The sequence below is a fragment of the Suncus etruscus genome, chromosome 10, assembly GCF_024139225.1.
Source record: "Suncus etruscus isolate mSunEtr1 chromosome 10, mSunEtr1.pri.cur, whole genome shotgun sequence".
NCBI classification, from domain to species: Eukaryota; Metazoa; Chordata; class Mammalia; order Eulipotyphla; family Soricidae; genus Suncus; species Suncus etruscus.
The window spans coordinates 36,039,489-36,061,251 of record NC_064857.1 but is presented as its reverse complement, the minus strand read 5'-3'; the positions used below and the strand labels follow the sequence as shown (position 1 = coordinate 36,061,251).

The following is a 21,763-nucleotide window of genomic DNA, read 5'->3' as shown; positions in this document are numbered from 1 at the left end:
TGCTCTTCATCCTTCCCAGTTCTGCCTGGTATTTCCCTTTTCTTGTCAGGGTATTTCCCTTTTTTTTTTTTTTTTTTTTTTTTTTGTGGTTTTTGGGTTACACCCAGAAGTGCTCAGGGTTTTTTCCTGGTTCCGTGCTCAGAAATTACTCTTGGCAGGCACGGGGGACCATGTGGGATACCGGGATTCGAACCGATGACCTTCTGCATGAAAGGTAAACGCCTTACCTCCATGCTATCTCTCCGGCCCCGGTATTTCCCTTTTTTTTTTTTTTTTTTGGTTTTTGGGCCACACCCGGTAATGCTCAGGGGTTACTCCTGGCTATGTGCTCAGAAGTTGCTCCTGGCTTGGGGGACCATATGGGACACCGGGGGATCGAACCGCGGTCCGTCGAAGGCTAGTGCAGGCAAGGCAGGCACCTTACCTTTAGCGCCACCGCCCGGCCCGGTATTTCCCTTTTTTATCCTTCTTGGAAAGGCAAGCAAGGCAGTGACCCTAAGGGTTGGAATGTTTACCCCACCAAGGTATATATGAAATGGGGAAGGCCCTTGCCTTGCAAATCTGGATCCACAGAAATCTATAACCTTGCCAGGAGTGATCCCTGAACACCACCAGGTGTGACACAGAAACAACCCCCATTCCTGAAAAAGAATCTTAGAGTCCACCAACAGGATAAGAAAATTTTGGCCCACGGGCTGGAAAGATAGCACAGCTGTAGGGCATTTGCTTTGCTTGCTGCCAACCTGGGAAGGACCAGGTTCGATTCCCAGCATCCTATATGGTCTCCCAGCCTGCCAGGGGCGATTTCTGAGTGCAGTGCCAGGAGAGACCCCTGAGCACCGCTGGGTGTGGCCCAAAAATCAATCAATTACTCAATCAATAAATAAATAAAGTTAAAAAAAAAAAAGAAAGAAAAATGTGGCCCAAGACAGAATAGGGAATAGGGCCCCTGTCTTGCAGTAGCTTCCCAGCGTCCCCGGATCTCATAAAGGTATCCCGAGCACCACCAGGAGCCAGTAATCATCCATGAGCATTGCATCGCTAAAAATAAAAACAAAACAAAAACCAAGAACAAGCAGTTTTAGAGAAATGGAGTGGTAAGCTTTGGGTATGCTGGGTGGGATGAGATTTCATTGCCAGTCCCACACACGTGGTTTCTAGCTTTCTTTAAAACAAAACAAAAAAACTCCAAGTAATCAAAACTTCGGCTCTACAACTGGTGCAGGCCCTGCAGAACCGCACATCAAAGCCCCTTGATCTCTCTATTTTTGGGGTAGGAGAGTATTTTTATTATTTATTTGTATTTGTATTATTTATATTTGTTCCCTCTTTTTGGTGCTGACGCTGTGATGCCAGTAGGTCAAGAATTTCCTGGCTTCAGCCATGGTGCTGACATTTCATTTTCACTTGAGCTGTGGTATTCACATATGTGCGTGCCAGGGGTCACACTGAATCATACATGTTATGATTATGGTGCTTGCCAAAAGTTGTATTTCCTGTCCACTTGCACATATTTAGGAGGGTGCTTTTTTCTCTTTTTTTTTTTTTTTTTTTTCGGTTTTTGGGTCACACCCGGCAGGACTCAGGGGTTCCTCCTGGCTCTACGCTCAGAAATCGCTCCTGGCAGGCTCGGGGGACCATATGGGATGCCGGGACTCGAACCACCGTCCTTTTGCATGCAAGGCCCAGACCTCAAGCATCCGTCCAGAGTGCCTCGCAAAAAAGGCCCTTCCCGAGCGCTGAGCGGGTCCTCTCTGTCTCCGCCCCCGGCGGGTCCGATTGCTCCTTGCTCACGTCACTCACGAGCAAGCCCCGCCTCCGAAGCTTTGTCATTGGTCGCTGGCGTGATTGACGTAACGGCGGCGGGGGGCGGGAATTCCCGCGCGGCGGCCGGAAGCGCGCGGATGCGGGGGGTTTCTGGCGCCCCGGACGGTGAGTGCGGGAGCGGGGCTCAATCCGGGGCCTCCGCCGAGGGTGCTCTGGAGGCGGAGTCCGCGTCCACGCCTCCTCTGCTGCTTCCCGGCACCCTGGCGATGCCGGGGCCCGCCTCCCGGAGCCCGAGTGCAGACTCCGCCCTGGGTCGTGGAGTCCTGCACGCCCCCACAGTGACCCCCGGCCCTTTTCAGACGCCTCCTCTCCTCTCCGGCCCTCCAACGCTATCGCTGTCCGAAGCGGCCACTCTTGCTTTTGGGGGGCTGGTACTAAGCGGGGACCACCGGTAGGAGAGGGATCCTGGTTCCTGGGGTATTCCCAAAGCGACCCACCCCTTCTCCCAGCACCCCCAGGGCCACCCCTGCCTTCTCTCTGCTTCCTGGGGTATCCCCAAAAGCCACCCACCCCTTCTCTCACCATCCCCAGGGCAACCCCTGCCTTCCCTCTGGCTCCTGGGGTATCCCCGAAGCCTCTCACCCCTTCTCCCAGCACCCCCAAGACCATCCCTGCCTTCCCTCCACTCTCCTTAGTGGTTGGCAGGCCTGTTGAAAGGGTGCTGGAACTTTGGGGGAGCCCCTTAGCAGCCCCTGGAAGGGTCTCAGCATGGGTGGAGGAGGAGGAGGAACAACCCAGGAGCTGGCGGATGAGTCACCAGGGCTGGGGCAGGGGGCAGGGGCAGGGGCAGGCCTGAGAGTGGCCTCTGCTCGCCACTCACTTCCCCACTTGCAGCTGGTCTCCCCTCCTGTGACCATCCCTTTCTCTTGCTATTCTCTCTAATAGGCCTGAGAGTCCCGGAGCTACCACCGCCACCAACGCTATGGGGCCTTGGGGAGAGCCCGAGCTCCTGGTGTGGCGCCCCGAGACCGCAGCCTCCGAGCCCCCCCTGCCAGTGGGGCTGGAGGTGAAACTGGGCGCCCTGGTGCTGCTGCTGCTGCTTACTCTAGTCTGCAGCCTGGTGCCCATCTGCGTGCTGCGCCGTGCTGGGATCCAGCCTGGAACTTCAGGTACAGCTCCAGGCTCTCCTGCTCTCCTTCTCTACCCCCACCCCCAGGGTGGGGTAAGTGCTTTCTCTCTTTTCCTGGGGCCTTGGGCTTGAGCAGTGGAAGGTGACCTGGGGCTGGACAGATAACAAAGGTTGAAAGCTCTTGCTCAGTTTTCAGTTCGAGGCACTGTTTTGAGTTCCAGTATCCCCAGATGTGGCCCCAAATCCCCCACCTTCCCCCAAAAAGGGACAACTTGCTCTTTCAAGCTCTTGTTCTGTCTTAGAACATGTATTTTCTCTTTCTCTCCCATCACATTTTTCTAAGTAAAATTTCATTCAAGAAATACTGCATGTGGTCATTCGGGTTTGATCCCTGGCACCATATCTGAAAACAATCAGGAGTTATTCTTTTTTTTTTTTTTTTTTTGGTTTTTGGGCCACACCCATTTGACGCTCAGGGGTTACTCCTGGCTATGCGCTCAGAAGTCGCTCCTGGCTTGGGGGACCATATGGGACGCCGGGGGATCGAACCGCGGTTCATCCTAGGCTAGTGCAGGCAAGGCAGGCACCTTACCTCCAGCGCCACCGCCCGGCCCCAGGAGTTATTCTTTAGTACAGTCAGGAGAAACTCCTGAGCATCACTTTTTTGGGTGGTGACCCCTTCCCCCCAAAAAACCTCAAAACAAACAAAAAAAACCTCCCCGAACTATCTTCTTTAGAAGGAACAATATGGGAGCTGGAACGATAGCACAGCGGTAGAGCGTTTGTCTTGCACTCGCTGACCTGGATCGAACTTGGACTCAAGTTCGATCCCCAGTATCTCATATCATGATAAGAGTGTGAGCACAGAGCCAGAAGTAACCCCTGAGCACTGCAGGTATGGCCCAAAACAAACAAAAATGAAGGAACAATATGTGTAATTCTTTAACAGTTGCCTTTGGTTTTTGGGGTCACATCTGACTGTTTGCTTGGGATCACTAAGTTGAGATTTTGGGTCCTTAGGAGGGGTTCCTGTTTTTTTTTTTTTTTGGGGGGGGGGCGTTTTGGTCACACCCAGCAGCGCTCAGGGGTTACTCCTAGCTCTATGCTCAGAAATCGCTCCTGGCTCGGGGACCATATGGAATGCCAGGATTCGAACCATCGTACTTCTGCATGCAAGGCAAACGCCCTATCTGCATGCTAGGCAAGTCTTCGGCCCCCAATTTTTTTGGGGGGGAGGGTTCTTGTTCTTATTCCCATTGTGCTTCCTCCCTTCCCCCTCACAGCTTCCCGACAAAGAGCCCTCAGCCTGGTCAGCTGCTTTGCTGGGGGCGTCTTTTTGGCTACCTGTCTCCTCGACTTGCTGCCTGACTACCTGGCCGCCATAGATGACGCCCTGGCGGCCCTGCACGTGACAGTGAGTGTAGCTCAGCTGTTTGTGTGACCCTGTACTTGGGAAGGGATTTCTTAGTGCAGAATTGTGGCTGTGTCATTCCAGGATTGCATGCAAGGCTCCTGGGATTGTCTCCAGTAGAGTTCTTGGTTACAGAACGTAACCTTGTGTGTTTTACTCCCAATGCTGGTCTCTTTGACCAGCACCGGGTATGTGGGTTTCTCTGTTCCAAACTCCAGGAAGCTAACAGTACCCCGAGAATCAGCTTCAGGAGCTGGAGTGATTGTACAGTGGATAGGGCATTTGCCTTGCATGTGGTCGACTCAGGTTCAGTTCTTGGCACCATGAGCATACCAGGAGTGATCCCTGAGCACCACCAGGTGTGGCCCAAAGGAGCAAAAAGAAAACAGTCATTTCAAGGGCTACTGTTCAGACTTTGCATGCAGGAGGCCAGGATTTGAGCTTCAGCATCACATAGTTTCCCCAGAACTCTATTGGCAACAACCCCTTCCTTGCCACAACAACATGTTAGGAGCAGCCACTGAGCACTGCTGAGTGTGGCGCCCAATACAAAGCAAAAAAGAATCGGGGCCAGAGCGATGGCACAGCAGTAGGGCATTCACCTTGTACGTGGCTGACCCAGGACTGTCTGCAGTTCGATCCCCCAGCTTCTATAGACTCCTGCAAATTTTGAAGGGTAAGGGACCAGTTCCCAAGACCTAGCCGGACTTACCAAAGGGTTGGATTGCCCAAAGTAGTGGGCTGTGGGCAGTCAAGGCTACGACAGGGGAATGTCTCATAGGAAAAACTGAGACTTTCCCTGGTCTCTTCTGTATTTGTGTTCTGGAGATGGAGGAAATGACTTGGAAGAAACCTTCCACATAGCTGTGGCTGACCTGTGAGCACAGCATGACCCATGAGAGCATGTGGCTCCTGGGGGTGTGTGGGGTGCGGGCATGGATATGAGCCAGTGCATCACCCTTCGTAGTACACATATGAAGCTGTGCCTGGCTCTGTCACTGACTCTCAGCAGGGCTCGGTTTGATTGCTCTCCCCAAAAAGTACCTGCTAATGTCTGGAGAAGCTTTCAGTCATCACGGTTTAGGCTGGGAGAATGTTGTATCTGTTCCTGACATCTAAGAGCTAGAGGCTGGCAGTACCGCCTCCAGCATCCACAAACAGCCAGAAGTGTCACTGAGCTACCGTGGTGTACATGAAGCACCGATGGATGATGCCGTAATGGTGTGACTCTGGGTCATTGTATGTGTTTTTATGTGACCCAGAACATCTGTGTCACTCTGACCTCACGGAACTTGACTCCTCTGCCCACAGCTCCAGTTTCCCTTGCAAGAGTTCATCCTGGCCATGGGCTTCTTCTTGGTGCTGGTGATGGAACAGATCACGCTGGCTTACAAGGAGCAGTCGGGACCCCCGCCTAGAGAGGAGACCAGGGCTCTATTGGGATCAACAAACGGTGGCCCTCAGCACTGGCACGATGGATCTGGGCTCCCGCAGGCCGATTGCGTCCCAGCTTCTCCTTCAGCACTGCGTGCCTGTGTACTGGTCTTCTCACTGGCACTGCACTCGGTATTTGAGGGGCTGGCCGTGGGGCTGCAGCGAGACCGGGCGAGGGCTCTGGAGTTGTGCTTGGCCTTGCTGCTCCATAAGGGCATCCTGGCCGTCAGCCTGTCCCTGCGGCTGCTGCAGAGCCGCTTGCGAGCTCAGGTGGTGGCTGGCTGTGGGCTCCTCTTCTCGTGTATGACACCTCTGGGCATTGGGCTGGGCACGGCTCTGGCACAGTCGGCGGGTCCACTGCACCAGCTGGCCCAGTCTGTCCTGGAGGGCATGGCGGCGGGCACTTTCCTCTACATCACTTTCCTGGAAATCCTGCCCCAGGAGTTGGCCACTCCTGAGCAAAGGATCCTCAAGGTGATTCTGCTCCTAGCAGGCTTTGCACTGCTCACAGGCCTGCTCTTCATCCAAATCTAGGGGAGCCTGAGAGGGACTGGGGAGAGGGATCTTGTGTGTTAACCCCTCCACCATCCAGTCTATGGGGGAGCAGTGCATTGTGGGAAAGGACAACACTGAGGGCCAGCGCTCTCAGGGAGGTGAGGAGAGAGCCTCTGGGATTATCTAACCAGTGAGAGGGGAAGTAACCAGACAGTAATCTGGCTCCATAGCCAAGAGACAAGGAGCCATCAAATCACTGGGCATGATCAGGCATGGTAGTATGATGAAGTCACTCATGGACTGCCAGAATCACATCATACACTACACACAGGACGGATTGACTGGGGCGGCTTGAGATTGGGTGCTCAGCAGCTGTGGGATAAAGGCCTTAATCCATTTCAGCCCTCTGTGCTGCAGTGACAGCTCCTCCCCTGTCCCTTTCCTTGGCCCTTGCTTTCATGTCTACTCCCTTTCCATCCTCCCAGAGATGTTGTCAGATAGCCCTTTGTGCCAGCTTTGCTACCTTCTCTGGGTTCTCTCTTTAAAGTGCCAAATAAGTAACCTTTCTCAAAGCACAGTGAGGGCACTGAGCCCTGCCCACCTCTCAGTAGAGGGGGACTGCTTGCTCTTCATTCTGGTCCCAGAACCTGGCCAGGGTAGAGGTGTGGGCTGGGCTGGTTAGCAGGGCTGCCAGCTTCTAGCACACTGCTGCACCCTAGGATGAGGGAAACATGGACATGTCCCATGCGAGGTGATTAAATGCTAAGCTGCCAAAAATTTTTATACTAGAACTGTTCCAGGGGGCAGCACCCAGGGTTATTTTGTGGGCGGGAGGGCTGTGCACAGGGCCATATTCTTTAGAATCTATTTTACTAACTGACTTGTTTTGGGACGTTACCCAAATAAAAGATGTTTCTATATGTCGGTGGAGTCTGATTTGTTTGTCCTTGTAAAGGGGTTCAAGCTACTTTAGTTTCCCTGTTGCACACGTTTGTTTTTGTGTTTGGTGATTCTCCGGGATCATTCCTGGCAGTGCTGAGGCACTAAATGTGCCAGGGTTTGACACTGTTGGCCGCTGTACAAGGCAAGCAAGCACCTTACTCTCTGCCCACCTCTGGGACCGGTGAGATTGTTTTTTGAATTACACCTGGCCTGCAAATGAGTCTGCAAACGGATCAATTCCTTGGAGGCGCCATGGGCCCATCCTGTGGTGCCAGAGATCAAACCGGGTAGGGCCTCGTGCAAGGCAAACGCCGTGCCTTCACGCTGTACTTGTTGCTCCAGGCCCGGTTTTGCCTTTTGCCTCTTCCTTCCCTCCTCCCCGTCGTCTCCACCCCTTCCCTTCCCTTTCCACGCCTTTTTGCTTTCTTCCTCTCTTCCTCTCCATGAATAGGCCGGGGCGTCCATCTAGAACTACATTTCCCAGGTGGCCTCGCGCGGGGCGGAGCGTCTCCGGGCGCCGCGGAGGCTGCCGGGAAGTGTAGTCCATTTCCTCTCGGCGCCGCGCGTCCGTGGGCGGGCAGGGGGCGCGTAAACAAACTACAGCTCCCGGCGTGCCCCGCGCGCCGCGGGTCAGGGCTAGGCTGGGGCCGGGGGTTCGAGGTTGCTCGCCGGAGGAGGCGACGGCTGCGGCGGCGGCGGCTGGTGCAGCGCCGGGCCGGGGCCCGCGGCGGAGGCCGTGGTTGGATCCGGCGAGGCGGGGGCCGAGGGGCGAAGATGGCGGCGTCCGGCGCGAACGGGCCCGGCTCGGCGGCCACGTCCAACCCGCGCAAGTTCAGCGAGAAGATCGCGCTGCAGAAGCAGCGGCAGGCCGAGGAGACGGCGGCCTTCGAGGAGGTGATGATGGACATCGGCTCCACCCGGGTGAGCGAGTGAGCGCGAGCGCGCGGTCGGGCCCGGGACGGCGACGGGGAGGCCGAGCGGCCCGGGCGCGGGGATGCGGGGCGCAGAAGACGGAGACGCCGAGCCCGCCCGCGGGGCGCGCCGCTGCATCCCGGGGGGCGCGCGCGGGCCAGGAAGTCCCCGCCGCTTCGCTGGCCTCGCTTTGCTGCCTCGCCTCGCCTCGCCTCGCCTCGCCTCGCCGGGTTTCCTCCCTCCCGATCGGCGGCCCGAGCCTCGCTTGCTCGCCGTTTCCTGGCAGCCCAGCGAGTGACGCCCGGCGCCCGGGCCCAGTGGCCGGCCGAACGAGAGGAAAGGGCGAGGGGGAATGGGGACAGGGCAAGGGGACGCTTCATCCCCCCCCCCCCACACACACAGCCCCGGCAGGCAGCCTGGCGGGCGACCACCCTCGCCCGGTGTCAGTGGTGGGCGCCATCCATCCGGGCAGGGCAGCAGCTCCTGGCCCCACCCAGTTCGGGGCACGTCTTCTTCCACCTGGCTGGGGAGGTGCTGCAGTGACCCCATGAGGTATTCCAGTGACCCCCCAGTGAAGTATTCCAGTGACCCCCGCGAGGTGCTACAATGACCCCTGGTGAGGTACTACAGGGACCCCAGTGAGGTATTCCAGTGACCCCCCCAGTGAGGTACTCCAGTGACCCCCCCTAGTGAAGTATTCCAGTGATCCCCCACTAAAGTATTCCAGTGACCCCCATGAGGTATTCCAGTGACCCCCCAGTGAGGTACTACAGCAATCCCTGGTGAGGTATTCTAGTGATCCTCTGAGGTACTGCAGTGGCCCCAGTGAGGTACTCCAGGGACCCTGGTAAGGTACTCCATTGAGCCCCCAGTGACGTTCTCCAGTGACCCCTGTGAGGTACAGCAGTGAGCCCCCATGAGGAGGTATTCCAGTGACTCGTGCTGAGGTATTGCAGTGATGCCCGCATGAGGTACTCTAGTGACCCACAGTGAGGTACTATGTTGACCCAGGTGAGGTCCTGAACTAACCCGTGTTCTTATTCATTCTACTGTGTCAGTATTCTACTGACATCTAGGTGAGGTACTATGGTGATACAGGTGAGATACCATATGACCCAGGTGAAGTACTGGAGTGACCCGAGTGAGGCAATTTAGCACTGTGGTGACCTTGGGTGAGGTACTGTAACGATGCCAGGTGAGACACTGTAGTGATCACAGCAAGGTACTTTAGTTTCCTCTGGTAAGGTGACCAAGTGAAATGTTTTCATGACCCCAAGAGAGGTACTTTAGTGACTTCCAGCTGAGGTATTGTTGTGACACCCACCCCCCAGTGAGATACTGGGGTGAAGTACTGTAGTGATCAGCTGAGATATTGTGTTACCCAGAGGGGGGAGTTGTAGTGACCCTAGTGAGATTATGCAGTGACCCTGTATGAGGTACTGTGGGGCCCAGGTAAGGTATTGTGGTGATCCTAAGTGAGTTACTGTAGTGACCTTGTTGAGGTGTTATAGTGACCTGAGTGCAGTATTTTAGTGACTCCCTGGCAAGTGACTGAATGACCCTGAATGAAGTAATTTTGTGACCCCCCCATTAAGATACTTTAGCGGGGGCCGGAGAGATAGCATGGAGGGTAGGGTGTTTGCCTTGCATGCAGAAGGTCGGTGGTTCAAATCCTAGCATCCCATATGGTCCCCTGAGCCTGTCAGGAGCAATTTCTGAGCGTAGAGCCAGGAATGGCCCCTGAGTGCTGCCGGGTGTGACCCAAAAACCAAAATAAATAAATAAATAAATAAATAAATATAATAAATAAATATAATAAAATAAAAATAAAAAGATCCTTTAGTGATCCCGGGTGGGATATTATAGTGACCCCCAAGTGAAGTACAATAGTGATTGACTGGTTGAAAGATTAGTCACCCAAGGTGAGATACTATTGTGACCCGAGTGTGGGACTGTAGTGACCCTCTCCAGCGTGAAGAACCAGGAGACTTGGCAGGAGGTCAGTCTCGGATTGCAAAGCTCAGTCTTGCCTGTGGATCCTTCTCTCCACTTGCCAGGTTCCAGTTGTGTTTGTGCATCTCCCTCACTTTTTCTGATCTTTGTGTGTGCATTTGTGTGGCCCCCTTAAATCTCCAGACTGGAGACCATGAGTAGATGTGTGTGCCTGGTAGCTGTTTTTCTTTTGGTTTTGCTTTTGGGCCACACAGCTTTGTGCTCAGAAATCACACCTGGCAGGCTCAGAGACCAAGTGGGGGTGCTGGGGATCAAATGTAGTGGGCCATGTACAAAGCAAACTACTGTGCTATTGCTCTGGCCCCCAGTACCTGGTAGTTTCGTATGTGTGCAACAGTTTACCATGTGTGTGCGCTCGTGTGTGTGTTTTCCATCTGAGTCTCCAGGGAGCATGCATCCTAGTACGGATTCAAAACAGGGAGAGGTGGGTACTAAGTCTTGTGTGTCACCATTTGAATAGAGGAGCATAGTACAGCTCTTGAGAGCTTGTTTAGAGGTTCTAGCAGGGGAGCACAATTACTCGTATACCCTCCACCGAAGAATGGCCCATCTCTATTTGGGGAAGGCCATCCTCTTTGACCTAACGCGCAGCTTCAGAAGGGACGCACATGGAGCAGTGAGGGAGGAAGGAGACATCCACCTAGCCAGCCAGATCAGATGAATCAACCCTGGCAATCAGTGGGGTGACAGATGTTGCAGCCAGATCGCCCTCACATCCTATAGTGCAGCTCTTGATTGACTCCTGTGCAAGCTTTGGATCCTGTTGGGATAGAATCAAGAGGGCAGATAGTAAGTCAGTGGCTGGGGAGAATATGAGGCCCTATGTGCAAACAAAGCTAAGATTCATATCTGTGAGGACTCCTTTACTGATGATGATCTATCTATTGATGATATCTACTGACACATTGGAGGCATACAGGGACAGAGTAATACCCCTGAGTCAGAGCATGGAGAGAGACCCAGGCTCTTGTTACTGGACCAGCTGGAAGGTCATTGTGGCAGTGGGGGCCGGGACCTGTCCTTCTAAGTGGCAGGATTGTCGTGTGTTTGAGTAGCTACTCTGAAGGGATTCAGAACCCTGAAGCTCCCAACCTGGAACTAACTTGGAATAGAGGTCAGTTCTGGTATTGACCATGCACAATGTGTTTTGACCCCACAAACTCTTACAATTCACCCCACTTCCACTTGGACCTTTTACATTTGGGCTGGAGGGTTAGAAGTCAGAGCTTAACTTTATGTCCAGGAGAGCTGAAATGAACCAGGATAGAAAGGACTGTGGAGCCTCCCTCAGGGCCAGAGATCGCTCCTGAAGTGGGGTGAGCCAGCCAGATGGCTCCAGTCCAGGTTGGGGGTCTGTTGCTCCAGGGCTATAGTACTACAAGGAGCTCAGGTAGAAGCGTAGCCCCAATTTGAGCATTGTCTATTCTGGCTAGGAGGCCTTGGTGCCTCGGGGTTCTTCTCCTTCAGGGGTACAGGTCCTGTATGGTTTTGCAGATGCTGGGCTGTGGCAGTGCCCAGAGAGACACACACCTTCTGCACTGGGTAGGGAAAAGGTGCTCCTGTAGTTTGTGCTCTGGCCTTCCATAAGACCTGGATGGGCTGGCAGAGCGGAGGGGCCTTCCCTGTGCTCTTCTCCGGGAGCAGCCCATGTGACTAGCCTGGGGGCTCCTGGAACCCCTCAGGGACTCTGCTTAGCCTGTTGCCAACTGGGACAGGCCCGGCTTGGAAGGTGCTGCCAGGCCCTGATGTTCCCTCTGATGGCTCCGAGTCTTGGGACCTTTCCCAGCACTGCGTTTCTCTTGGCTGTTCTTTTTTTTTTTTTTTTTTTTTTTACCTTACTGTTCTCTCTCTCTCCCTCTCCCTCTCCCTCCCTCTCTCTGACTCTCTCTGACTCTCTCTCTCTCTCTCTCTCTCTCTTTCTCTCCCTCTCTTCCTTCTCCCCTCTCTCCCCCTCCCTCCCTTCTCATTCCCCTTCCCCATCTTGCCCTGTCTTCTCTCTCTTCTCTGTTTCCTGGCATATCCCCTTTCCACCTTCTCTCTGTATTGTTCCCCTTTTTTCGCTGCATCTCTCTCTGGCACATATCTCTAAAACAGAATTAGTTGTCACCTGCCCAGGAGATAAGGATGGCAGGTACAACAACAGGCACAGGAACAGTGCTTGGGACCCTCCCTGACATTCCATCTGTCGCATGTCTCAGTTACAGGCCCAGAAGCTACGCCTGGCGTATACCCGGAACTCCCACTATGGGGGTTCCCTGCCCAATGTCAACCAGATTGGCTGTGGCCTGACTGAGCTCCAGGTGAGTGAGGGTACCACTGTGGGCACAGGAGGGTGAGGCAACTTCTCTTGCTGATGCCACTCTCTTTCTCCAGGGCCCCCTTCACTCCCCTTTGGACTCATCTCGGAGTACTCGGCACCACGGGCTGGTTGAACGTGTGCAGCGGGACCCTCGAAGAATGGTGTCCCCCCTCCGCCGCTATCCCCGCCACATATCCTTCTGGCGGCTAGAACGCCTACAAGCAGGCAGTGTGGCAGGCTCAAGGAAGAAAGGGACTTTGGGTCTTGTTTGGTTCTGCTTGTCTCTTGGAGCTGTCACTTTCCCAGGCTCTCTGCCAAGGGACTGGTGGGCCCACGTGTCATTTCTGTCTCCAGTGACAGGAGCTGCTCTTCTGAGGCTTTGTCCCTGTCTCTGTCTGCCACTGTCAGTCCTTCCTTCAACTTGCTCTGTGCTGCCAGGAGTGTTGTGCTCTGCTTTGTCCCCTCGGAGGGGAGCTTTTCCTCCTATTCACTTGACTCCTCCCCTTTTAATTCTAAGATTTCAATATCAGACACCCCCCAGTCCTGACTCCCTTGGGTCCTGCCCAGGTATCACTTACATCTCTCCAGCTCCACTAGGCTTGATTGTCTTCTTCTCTTCCATTCTCTGAGGAAAAGGCTGTTTGTTTGTTTCCCTTGTTCGTTTATTTGTTTTGTTTTGGGGCCATACCTGGCTATGTTTAAGGTTTCCTGGCTCTGTACTCAGGAATCATTCCTGGCACTGCTCAGGGAACCAACCATATGTGGGGATGCTGGGGATTGAACTCGGATTGGACTTGTGCAGGGCAAATGCCTTACCTGCTTTGCGGTTTCTAGTCCCCCGTTTGTTTCTTTTATTTTTGGTTTTGGTTTTAGACCATATTGGGTTTGCTCAGGGTTTACTCCTGACTGTATTTAGGGATCAACCCCAGTGGTGTTCAGGAGATCCTCTGGGATCGGACCTTAGTTGACCAGGTCCAAGGTAAGCATCTTCCCCACTGTCTCTTCTCAAACAGCCCTGGCTGTTTGTTTTTATTTTATTTACTTTTTGGGTTTAATCTAGCAGTGCTCAGGGGTCTTTCATTGGCTCCACTCGGGAATTACTCCTGGTGGTGCTCAGGTACCACATGGGATGCCGCAGACCGAACCTGAGTTGGCCACATGCAAGACAAGCATCCTACCTGTTGTACTGTCGCTCTGGCCTCACTGCTGTCTGTCTGTCTGTCTGTCTATCTATCTTCTTTCTATATCTATCTATCTATCTATCTATCTATCTATCTATCTATCTATCTATCTATCTATCTATCATCTATCTATCATCTATCTATCTATCTTTGGGCCACACTCGGTAGTGCTTGGGTGTCCTGGCTCTGCACTCAGAAATCACTCCTGGCAGGCTCGGGAAACCATATGGAATACATAAGGATCGAACCTGGGTCGGCTTCATGCAATGGAAACGCCCTATCTGCTGTGCTATCACTCTAACCTAACTGTTCCCTTTTTTGTTTTGTTTTTGTTTTTTTGTTTTTGGGTCACACCTGCAACTCTCAGGGATTACTCCTGGCTCTATGCTCAGAAATCACTCCTAGCAGGCTCAGGAGACCATATGGGATGCCAGAATTCAAACCACCGTCCTTCTTTATGCAAGGCAAATGCCCTACTGCTGTGCTATCTCCAGCCCCCACTGTTAGCTTTTTTTGGTTTTTGGGCCACACCAGGGGTTTCTCCTGGCTATGCGCTCAGAAGTTGCTCCTGGCTTAGGGGACCATATGGGACACAGGGGGATCGAACCGCGGTCCGTCCAAGGCTAGCGCTGGCAAGGCAGGCAGGCACCTTACCTCTAGCGCCACCACCCGGCCCCATACACTGTTAGCTTTTTTTTTTTTGGATTTTGGGCCACACCCAGCAGTGCTCAGGGGTTACTCCTGGCTGTCTGCTCAGAAATAGCTCCTGGCAGGCTCGGGGGACCATATGGGACACCGGGATTTGAACCAACCACCTTTGGTCCTAGATCGGCTGCTTGCAAGGCAAACACCGCTGTGCTATCTCTCCGGGCCCCACTGTTAGCTTTTTAAGACAATTCATCAGTTGCATTTATTTCCTCCTGGGTGGGCATGTGAGGCAGTGGCTTCGTAATGATTCTATGGATGATTCCAGGTTTGGGCACAGTGGTGCCTGGTTCTCAGGGAACTGTTAGGTGATCTATAATGAGCTCAGTGCTTAGGGACCCATGTGTATAGGGATAGAACTTGGGGCCTTGCTCTTGCCAGGCCTGCACTCCAGCACTGGGAACTGCCTCCTCTTCCTTCTGTCATCCCTCATTCCTTTTCCCTTAACTGGTGTTTTTGCTTACGTGGACAGCTCCCCCTACAGCCCTGCCTATTTATCTCCACCCCCGGACTCCAGCTGGCGGAGGTGAGTGTGGCAAGCAGGTGGCCCTTCTGCCAGTTCTTGGTTGTGGTGGTGGCTGGGGTGGAGCTGAGGAAAATCTCAGCAGTACCTGCTTCCATCACTGCAGAGCTGGAAAGGCTGAGGGCATTCGAGGAGATGGGTCAGAGTCTAGTTTTGGACATGTTGACATGGCAGCTGAGCTTCCCAGCCCAGCCAGGGCAGGACCAGTGGTCGCTGTGACTAGTGTGTGCCTGGGGTTGGGGGGGAGTGGAGGGGAGAAGGGGAGTGCTGCAAGTGCAAGTGACTGCATGGCTGCCTCCTGTGTAGAGTTTAAGCAAGATGGCACATCCGCCCTCTCAGATTCTTGCATGTTTCCTTCTGTTCGTCCCTTTCCAAGACTCACATTTTAGCTTGTCCTAGCAAAGAGCAATGGAGGATTTCCAGCTTTCTCAGATTATTGAGGGGAGGAACATGTTTATGGGTCACAAGACAATAGAACCAGAAGGGCAGAGACAGGTTTCTGGGTGCCTCACCTCCGTCACCTCTGTCCTGGCTGCCTCTCATCTGTCTGTTCACTTTCATGCTTCCTGCCTTGTTTACTTCTCCCCTTCCTCCTTGTGACTTTTTTTTTTCTTTTTTTCTTTTTTTCTCTTAGGACGATGCCATGGGGTAATTTCCCTGCAGAGAAGGGACAGTTGTTTCGCCTGCCATCTGCACTTAACAGGTGATGGTTCTACCTTCGTAGCGCCATGTGTTTCCATGGGGACTCAGGGCTCAGGACCAGAGAATTAATTTAGGGCCTCGTCACCATTTAGGACATACTACAATTTAGGGCCTACTATTTCAGTTCTCCCAGGCCCCTAGTTATATCTCTTCTGTAGTTTCTGGCATAGTCTCTGTGTGCTGAAGGAGACTAGGAGACTAGAAAGACTATCACTGGTACCAGCTTATTTCTCTCCCCTCACAGGACAAGTTCTGATTCTGCCCTTCACACGAGTGTGATGAACCCCAGCCCTCAGGACACCTATCCCAGTCCCGCTCCTTCCAGTGTCCTGCCTGGCCGCCGTGCAGGTAAGCGGCATGGGTAGCGGAGTGGGGCGGCCTTAGTGGTTTGCTCTTTGATTTTGCCAGACAACTTGTGCTGAGCTCACCTGGCTACATCCTTTGCAGGTTTTCTGGATGGGGAAATGGATTCCAAAGGTATGTGGCTCTCATTCATTCTTAGCCGCTGAGTCCTCAGGAAACTCTGCCTTGGGGTTAGGATTTTGTGGGAAGTCAGGGAAGAGACCCCTGACTCTCTGGCTGCCCCTCTGAGTCTTACCCCAGTATTTCTCTTTCAAGTCCCTCCCATTGAGCAGAACTTGCTAGATGATAAGCACTTGTTGAAGCCATGGGATGCTAAGAAGGTAAGTGTGTCTCCCTCCTTGCCCTGGGCCTGGTTCTCTGGGTCTCAGGTGCCTTATTTTAACTTCCACATTCTTGGCTCCCCAGCTCTCCTCATCTTCCTCCCGCCCTCGTTCCTGTGAAGTCCCTGGAATTAAGTAAGTACCTCAAGGAGAGTGGTTGGCAGGCAGGGACTCCCAGGAAATGTGGGACTGACCTCTCCTCGGCCCATTGGCCCCCTTTGATAGCCTTCTTTTCCTTTCCTAGCATCTTTCCATCCCCTAACCAGCCTGCCACCGTACCTGTCCTCCCACCTGCCATGAACACGGGAGGATCCCTCCCTGACCTCACCAACCTGCACTTTCCACCGCCTCTGCCTGTCCCCCTGGACCCCGAGGAGACGGCCTACCCCAGCTTGAGTGGGGGCAGCAGCACTTCGAACTTAACCCATACCATGACTCACCTGGGCATTAGCGGAAACCTGGGCCTGGGCTATGATGCACCAGGTGAGTGGCTGGCGTGGCCGGGTGTTCTGGGGACTGCTTAGCCAGTATCCCTTAAAGGGGATAAAGGGTGGGAGGCACAGGTACCGGCATCCTCTGACTGTCCATACCAGCCACCACCCGTCCCCACTCTTCCACACCCCTTCCCCCCAGACGCCATCGCTGAAGTCTCTGCTTGGGAAAATGTGTAGTGTGGCTCTTCTGAGAAGAAGCTAGAGCTGAGCCCTCCATAGGTAGCAGTGCTGTCCCTGTCAGGAACAGAGTAGGGAGTTCAATCACCATTGCCGCCACCACGGTCCCATTGCTGCTGCCTCTCTGGCCAGAGGCCCAGTTCCCCTCAGTAATGTGGGCCTCTCTGGTTTCTTGTCTGTGCCTGCAGGACCTCACTCACCTCTCAGCCACCCGTCCTTGCAGCCCTCCCTAAGCAACCCCAATTTGCAGGCATCACTGCGCAGCCCCCAGCCCCAGCTACAGGGCTCCCACAGTCATCCCTCGCTGCCTGCCTCCTCCTTGGCCCGCCACGCCTTGCCCGCTGCCTCCCTAGGTCACCCCTCACTCAGTGCCCCCGCCCTCTCCTCCTCCTCCTCCTGCTCCTCCACTTCCCCTCCCAGCTTGGGCGCCCCCCCATACTCTGCCTCCACCCCTGGGGCCTCCCCCCGCCACCACCGCCGCGTGCCCCTCAGTCCCCTGAGTTTGCCCGCGGGCCCAGCCGATGCCAGAAGGTCCCAGCAGCAGCTGCCCAAACAGTTCTCGCCAACAATGTCACCCACCTTGTCTTCCATCACTCAGGTACGCGTGCTGCCCACCTTGTGTGTCTCCCTCTCCCTTCTTCCCACCCCGGTGATTCCCCCTCACTGTTCCCTCCTGTGCTCCGTGTCCCATTGTCTTCTCCATTCCTCTCGGTGCCACGTGCCCTCCATCGAGCTTCGCTTCTCTTAGCTCAGGGGAACGAACAGGTCTGCTAAAACTCTGTGTCGCTTTTCATCACAGCAAGGGCCGAGGGGCATCTCTCTCGGCTGAGCCCACTGAAGCTCCATAGATGGCAATTTACGTGGCTCCTGTCCCTCTCACCTGTCTCTCTCCCAGGCCTCCATCCTGGCAGATGGAGATCCATCAGATCCATCAGCTCACCTCTTTCTCTCGTAGATGATAGCCAGAGACCAGACCCTTCCTTACACAGGTCACACAGCAGAATAAGAATTGTTCCTTTATTTATTTATTTATGTTTGGTTTTTGGGTCACACCCGGGAGCGCTCAGGGGTTCCTCCTGGCTCTATGCTCAGAAATCACTCCTGGCAGGCTCAGGGAACCATATGGGATGCCGGTATTTGAACCACCAACCTTCTGCATGAAAGGCAAAAACGCCTTACCTCCATGCTATCTCTCCAGCCCCAGGAATTCTTTTGACTTGAACCAGAAATGCTTCATGTAGGGCCTTCCCTTAGCTCTTCCATTTCTCTTTCTTTCACTTTTGCTCTCTGTTCGCCTTCTTTAAACCTTATTCTTCTATTCCCATTCCTTGGCCCAACTTTCCCCTCCCTCCCTCCCTCCCTCCTTCCCTCGCTCCCTCCCTCCCTCCCTCCCTCCCTCCCTCCCTCCCTCTCTCTCTCTCTCTCTCTCTCTCTCTCTCTCCTCTCTCTCTCTCTCCTCTCTCTCCTCTCTCTCCTCTCTCTCCTCTCTCCTCCCCGCCCTACTCTGACTCATCTCTCTGTTCCACCTTTGACAGGTGCCTCTGTTGTAGGAAAGAGGTCAACAAGTACTCTACTCTTGGGACACACTGAACTTAATACCCCCACTTTCTGCCTTTTTTCAACTCTTTTTCCCTATATCCCGGGGTTCTCTGAGGCTTTAGAACAACAATTTCAAGGTCACTGCAAGAGTTCTCACCACAGAGGTGGTTTACAGGCTCTACTAACTGACAGCAGTTACAGTGTGGAGGAATAGGAATAGTTCCCTTGTGGAGTGGGTCAGGAGGCTCCTTGCTTGGGGCTGGATGTAGCTCTGCCAAAGAGCATTTAACTGTGGAAGTCTAAAAGTTAAGTCTCTGGAGCATTCTAAAGCCTAACTCAGTTTCACTTTGCTGCACTATTTGAGTGAAAGCATCAACCCAAGGTTGCCTGTGGGAACATTGTCAGGTTTGTGTTGCAATGGTGGTGGGGAAACACTGAGGGGTAAAGGCCCCTCTCCTCCTTATTTTTTCCTCAGGGCGTCCCCCTGGACACCAGTAAACTGCCCACGGACCAGCGGTTGCCTCCATACTCATACAGCCCCCCCAGTCTAGTTCTGCCTACCCAGCCCCCAACTCCCAAGCCTCTCCCACAGCCTGGGCTGTCATCTCAGGCCTGCTCGGGGCAACCCTCTGGCGGACAACCCCAAGGCAGACCCTCCCACTTTGGGACCCTGTGTGCCGCCGGCTCCAGTGGGCATGGGCAGCAGCTGTACCATCGGCCCTTGAATGACTTTGGCCTGGGTCATGTAAGTATCTGCATCCTAGGTGCCGAAGAAGCTGGGGCCTGAGAGGACTGCTGCTGCGCTTACGTTGGGAAATCAGGGTGCTAGCTACCCCTCTTCCCGCCAACACCTGGAGACAGGGGTTCCTCTCCCTGCCTCTCACCTGCTCCCACCCTCTTCTCAGCTCTCCCCAACAGCTTGCTCTTGGGTGCTCGCTGCTCTCTCCAGCCCTCTCCCCACACATAGTGCTCTGTCCCCGTAAGTACTGTGCCCAGACCCGCCGGGCTGTTCTCTGCTTCTGTTGCACTGTCAGCATCTGTTCCTGGGGTGAGGCATGTGACAGTGGGTCAGGCTGGGCCGGGTAGGAACACTGCCTAGAAACACATAACTTCAGAGTTTGTCTGTGCCCGTAGCTGGAGCACTTCAACCTAGAGAGCTCGTCAGCCAGCCTGGTGCTGGACCCCTCTGGCTTTTCCGAAGGAACCGGGTTTTTAGGGGGCGAGGGGCCAATGAGTGGCCCCCAGGACCCCCAGGCCCTCAACCACCAGAACTTGACCCACTGTTCCCGCCATGGCTCAGGGCCGAACATCACTCTCACAGGTAAAGAGATGCATGGTGCAGCAGGGCATCAAGGGTTGTGGGGGTATCTCCAGGGTCTGGAGTCCTCACCCATCTCTCTCATCTGCCCAGGCAATGCCTCCCCAGGTTTCTCTAAGGAAATTGCCGCAGCTCTGGCTGGAGTTCCTGGCTTTGAGGTGTCAGCAACTGGACTGGAGCTGGGGCTGGGGCTGGAAGAGGAGCTACGCATGGAGCCTCTGGGCCTAGAGGGGCTGAACATGCTGAGTGACCCGTGCGCCCTCCTCCCCGACCCTGCTGTGGAGGACTCGTTTCGCAGTGACCGACTACAGTGAGGGGCCTTGTCATGGTTCTTGGCCTATCCCGATCACTGTTCTCTCTCCCTTCCCTCGGCCAGTAGACTCAGCTCTGCCTTGGTCCTCTTTTTTTGACATGATCGAAGGATCCCAAAAGCAAGGAAGGGCTACTTTATTCAAGTCACCCCAGGATTCAGCACGAGGGTTGGGCCTGGGGGGACTAAAGGAAGGGCCCAAAGCACTTGTAACTTTGAAATGTCTGTCTGAGGTCAGAGCCTGTTGGGAATGCATGGGCCGAGGGGAGCCCTGAGCTGGGCTTGTTCAGATGCCAGGGGTGGCAGTGCCAGCCCCTCTTCTCCGCTCGTTCCCCTTACAGTGGTGAAGTGAGCCAGAGTGGATGTTATTTTTTATTAAATATATTATATGTTAATAAAAAAATAATCAAATCTTGGTGTAGTTGTCTGCTATTTGGGACCTGATGGAGCAATTGTTTTTTTCTGTTTTGTTTTGGGCTATACCTGGTGGTGCTCAGGGGTCATACCAGTGGTACTCAGGGTTACTTGGGATTCCAGAAACTGAACTCGGATTGGCTGCGTGCAAGGAACATGTCCTACCCACTGCACTATCACTCTGGGCCCCTGATGGGGGAATTTTTAAGGTAATGACTCATCTGCTGAGCTGCTTTTTTGGGTGGGGTTCAAACTAGGAGCCTCATATACATAAAGCTAACAACCCAGCTTAATTGTACCACTGTATTTTGTTTTGGGGCCACACCTAATGGTGCTCACAGCTCACTTGGGGTGTGTGCTCGGAGCACTTCTGGTGGGACTAAGGACCATGTGTTGTAGTGCTGGGAATCGAACACAGGTTGGCCATGTGCAAGGCAAGCACTCTCTCCACTATACTCTCTCCCGGCTCACCATATTTATGGAGTGGCTCCAGCCGCAGTTGTTCTGGGTTTGTGCTCAGCACCACGCCTGGTTGTAGACCGGAGAGCAGCAGCAGGCCTCACCTCATGTGCCCTCCCCGATCAGTGCCAGCTGCAGCATCAGAGCCCTGGCCAGACTGGCTGCTCTTCATCGCCCTGAGACCTGGCAGTGAGTGTATGCATGTGAGGAGGCAGCTGTTGGCTGAATCTATTGGCAGCTGTTTCCAGAAGAAAGGCCCTGCTCCCGTACCTTGCCTCGGTGCTAAGGCTCTCACGAGGATTGGGCCACTCTGAAGCCACGTAGGACGCTGATTGATTCAGTCTCACTGGTCCTAGAAGTCAGGCAAGGAGTCTGTGTACAGCCAGCCTCATGCTCCAGAGGTCTTTGATGGGGAAGCACGGTGGTCTCATCTCTGTCATCCTGCCAGGAAGCTTGACCTGTTTGTCTACTCTCCTGGACCTCACTCGTGCCACCGAAGATGACGTGTGTGTGTGTGTGTGTGTGTGTGTGTCTGTGTGTCTGTGTGTGTGTGCCAACCTTACTTTTCTCGCGCAGATGCCAACCTTTGTTAACTCTTCGGTACCCACAAGTCAGAACTGAGTTGTGGGCCCTTCTCTCTCCCACACCCTGCAGTCTTCTCTCTTCCTCTTTTTTTCCAAAAACAAAACAAAACAAAAAAAAACCCCTCAAGTTTCTGGAAAGAGAACTGAAAACTTTAAAATTGCCGTAGAGACACCCCCCACCCCAGCACCCACGCGAGGCCAGGGTCACCGGAGCCTGGCAGGAGGGGAGGGAGGGCAGCCAGCAAGCCCACCTGGTAGAACCGTAGAACCGG

At 54.1% G+C, this 21,763-nt stretch overlaps 2 protein-coding genes across 2 annotated transcripts; both read left to right on the top strand.

Annotated features, from left to right (window-relative positions):
- Positions 1-1,964: 1,964 nt before the first annotated feature.
- On the top strand, positions 1,965-6,813 carry SLC39A1 (solute carrier family 39 member 1). Its single transcript, XM_049782286.1, has 4 exons — positions 1,965-2,218; positions 2,713-2,936; positions 4,180-4,310; positions 5,619-6,813. Exons 1-4 carry the CDS (start codon positions 2,034-2,036, stop codon positions 6,273-6,275), a joined length of 1,197 nt encoding a protein of 398 aa, XP_049638243.1. The 5' UTR covers positions 1,965-2,033; the 3' UTR covers positions 6,276-6,813.
- A 1,102-nt stretch (positions 6,814-7,915) lies between these two features.
- On the top strand, positions 7,916-20,451 carry CRTC2 (CREB regulated transcription coactivator 2). Its single transcript, XM_049782382.1, has 14 exons — positions 7,916-8,099; positions 12,302-12,403; positions 12,477-12,593; positions 14,753-14,814; positions 15,446-15,514; positions 15,758-15,861; positions 15,961-15,990; positions 16,132-16,196; positions 16,282-16,331; positions 16,441-16,679; positions 17,056-17,465; positions 18,882-19,151; positions 19,541-19,727; positions 19,818-20,451. Exons 1-14 carry the CDS (start codon positions 7,953-7,955, stop codon positions 20,036-20,038), a joined length of 2,073 nt encoding a protein of 690 aa, XP_049638339.1. The 5' UTR covers positions 7,916-7,952; the 3' UTR covers positions 20,039-20,451.
- Positions 20,452-21,763: the final 1,312 nt, after the last annotated feature.

What these genes read in the sequence shown, in the direction of transcription:
- SLC39A1 (XM_049782286.1), top strand. Translation starts at nt 2,034, where the DNA reads ATGCCGGGGCCCGCCTCCCGGAGCCCGAGTGCAGACTCCGCCCTGGGT. An exon ending in GATCCAGCCTGGAACTTCAG is followed by an intron (nt 2,937 to 4,179) that starts GTACAGCTCCAG and finishes TCCCCCTCACAG; the next exon opens with CTTCCCGACAAAGAGCCCTC. An exon ending in TGGCGGCCCTGCACGTGACA is followed by an intron (nt 4,311 to 5,618) that starts GTGAGTGTAGCT and finishes CTCTGCCCACAG; the next exon opens with CTCCAGTTTCCCTTGCAAGA.
- CRTC2 (XM_049782382.1), top strand. Translation starts at nt 7,953, where the DNA reads ATGGCGGCGTCCGGCGCGAACGGGCCCGGCTCGGCGGCCACGTCCAAC. An exon ending in TGGACATCGGCTCCACCCGG is followed by an intron (nt 8,100 to 12,301) that starts GTGAGCGAGTGA and finishes CGCATGTCTCAG; the next exon opens with TTACAGGCCCAGAAGCTACG. An exon ending in TGGGGAAATGGATTCCAAAG is followed by an intron (nt 15,991 to 16,131) that starts GTATGTGGCTCT and finishes TTCTCTTTCAAG; the next exon opens with TCCCTCCCATTGAGCAGAAC.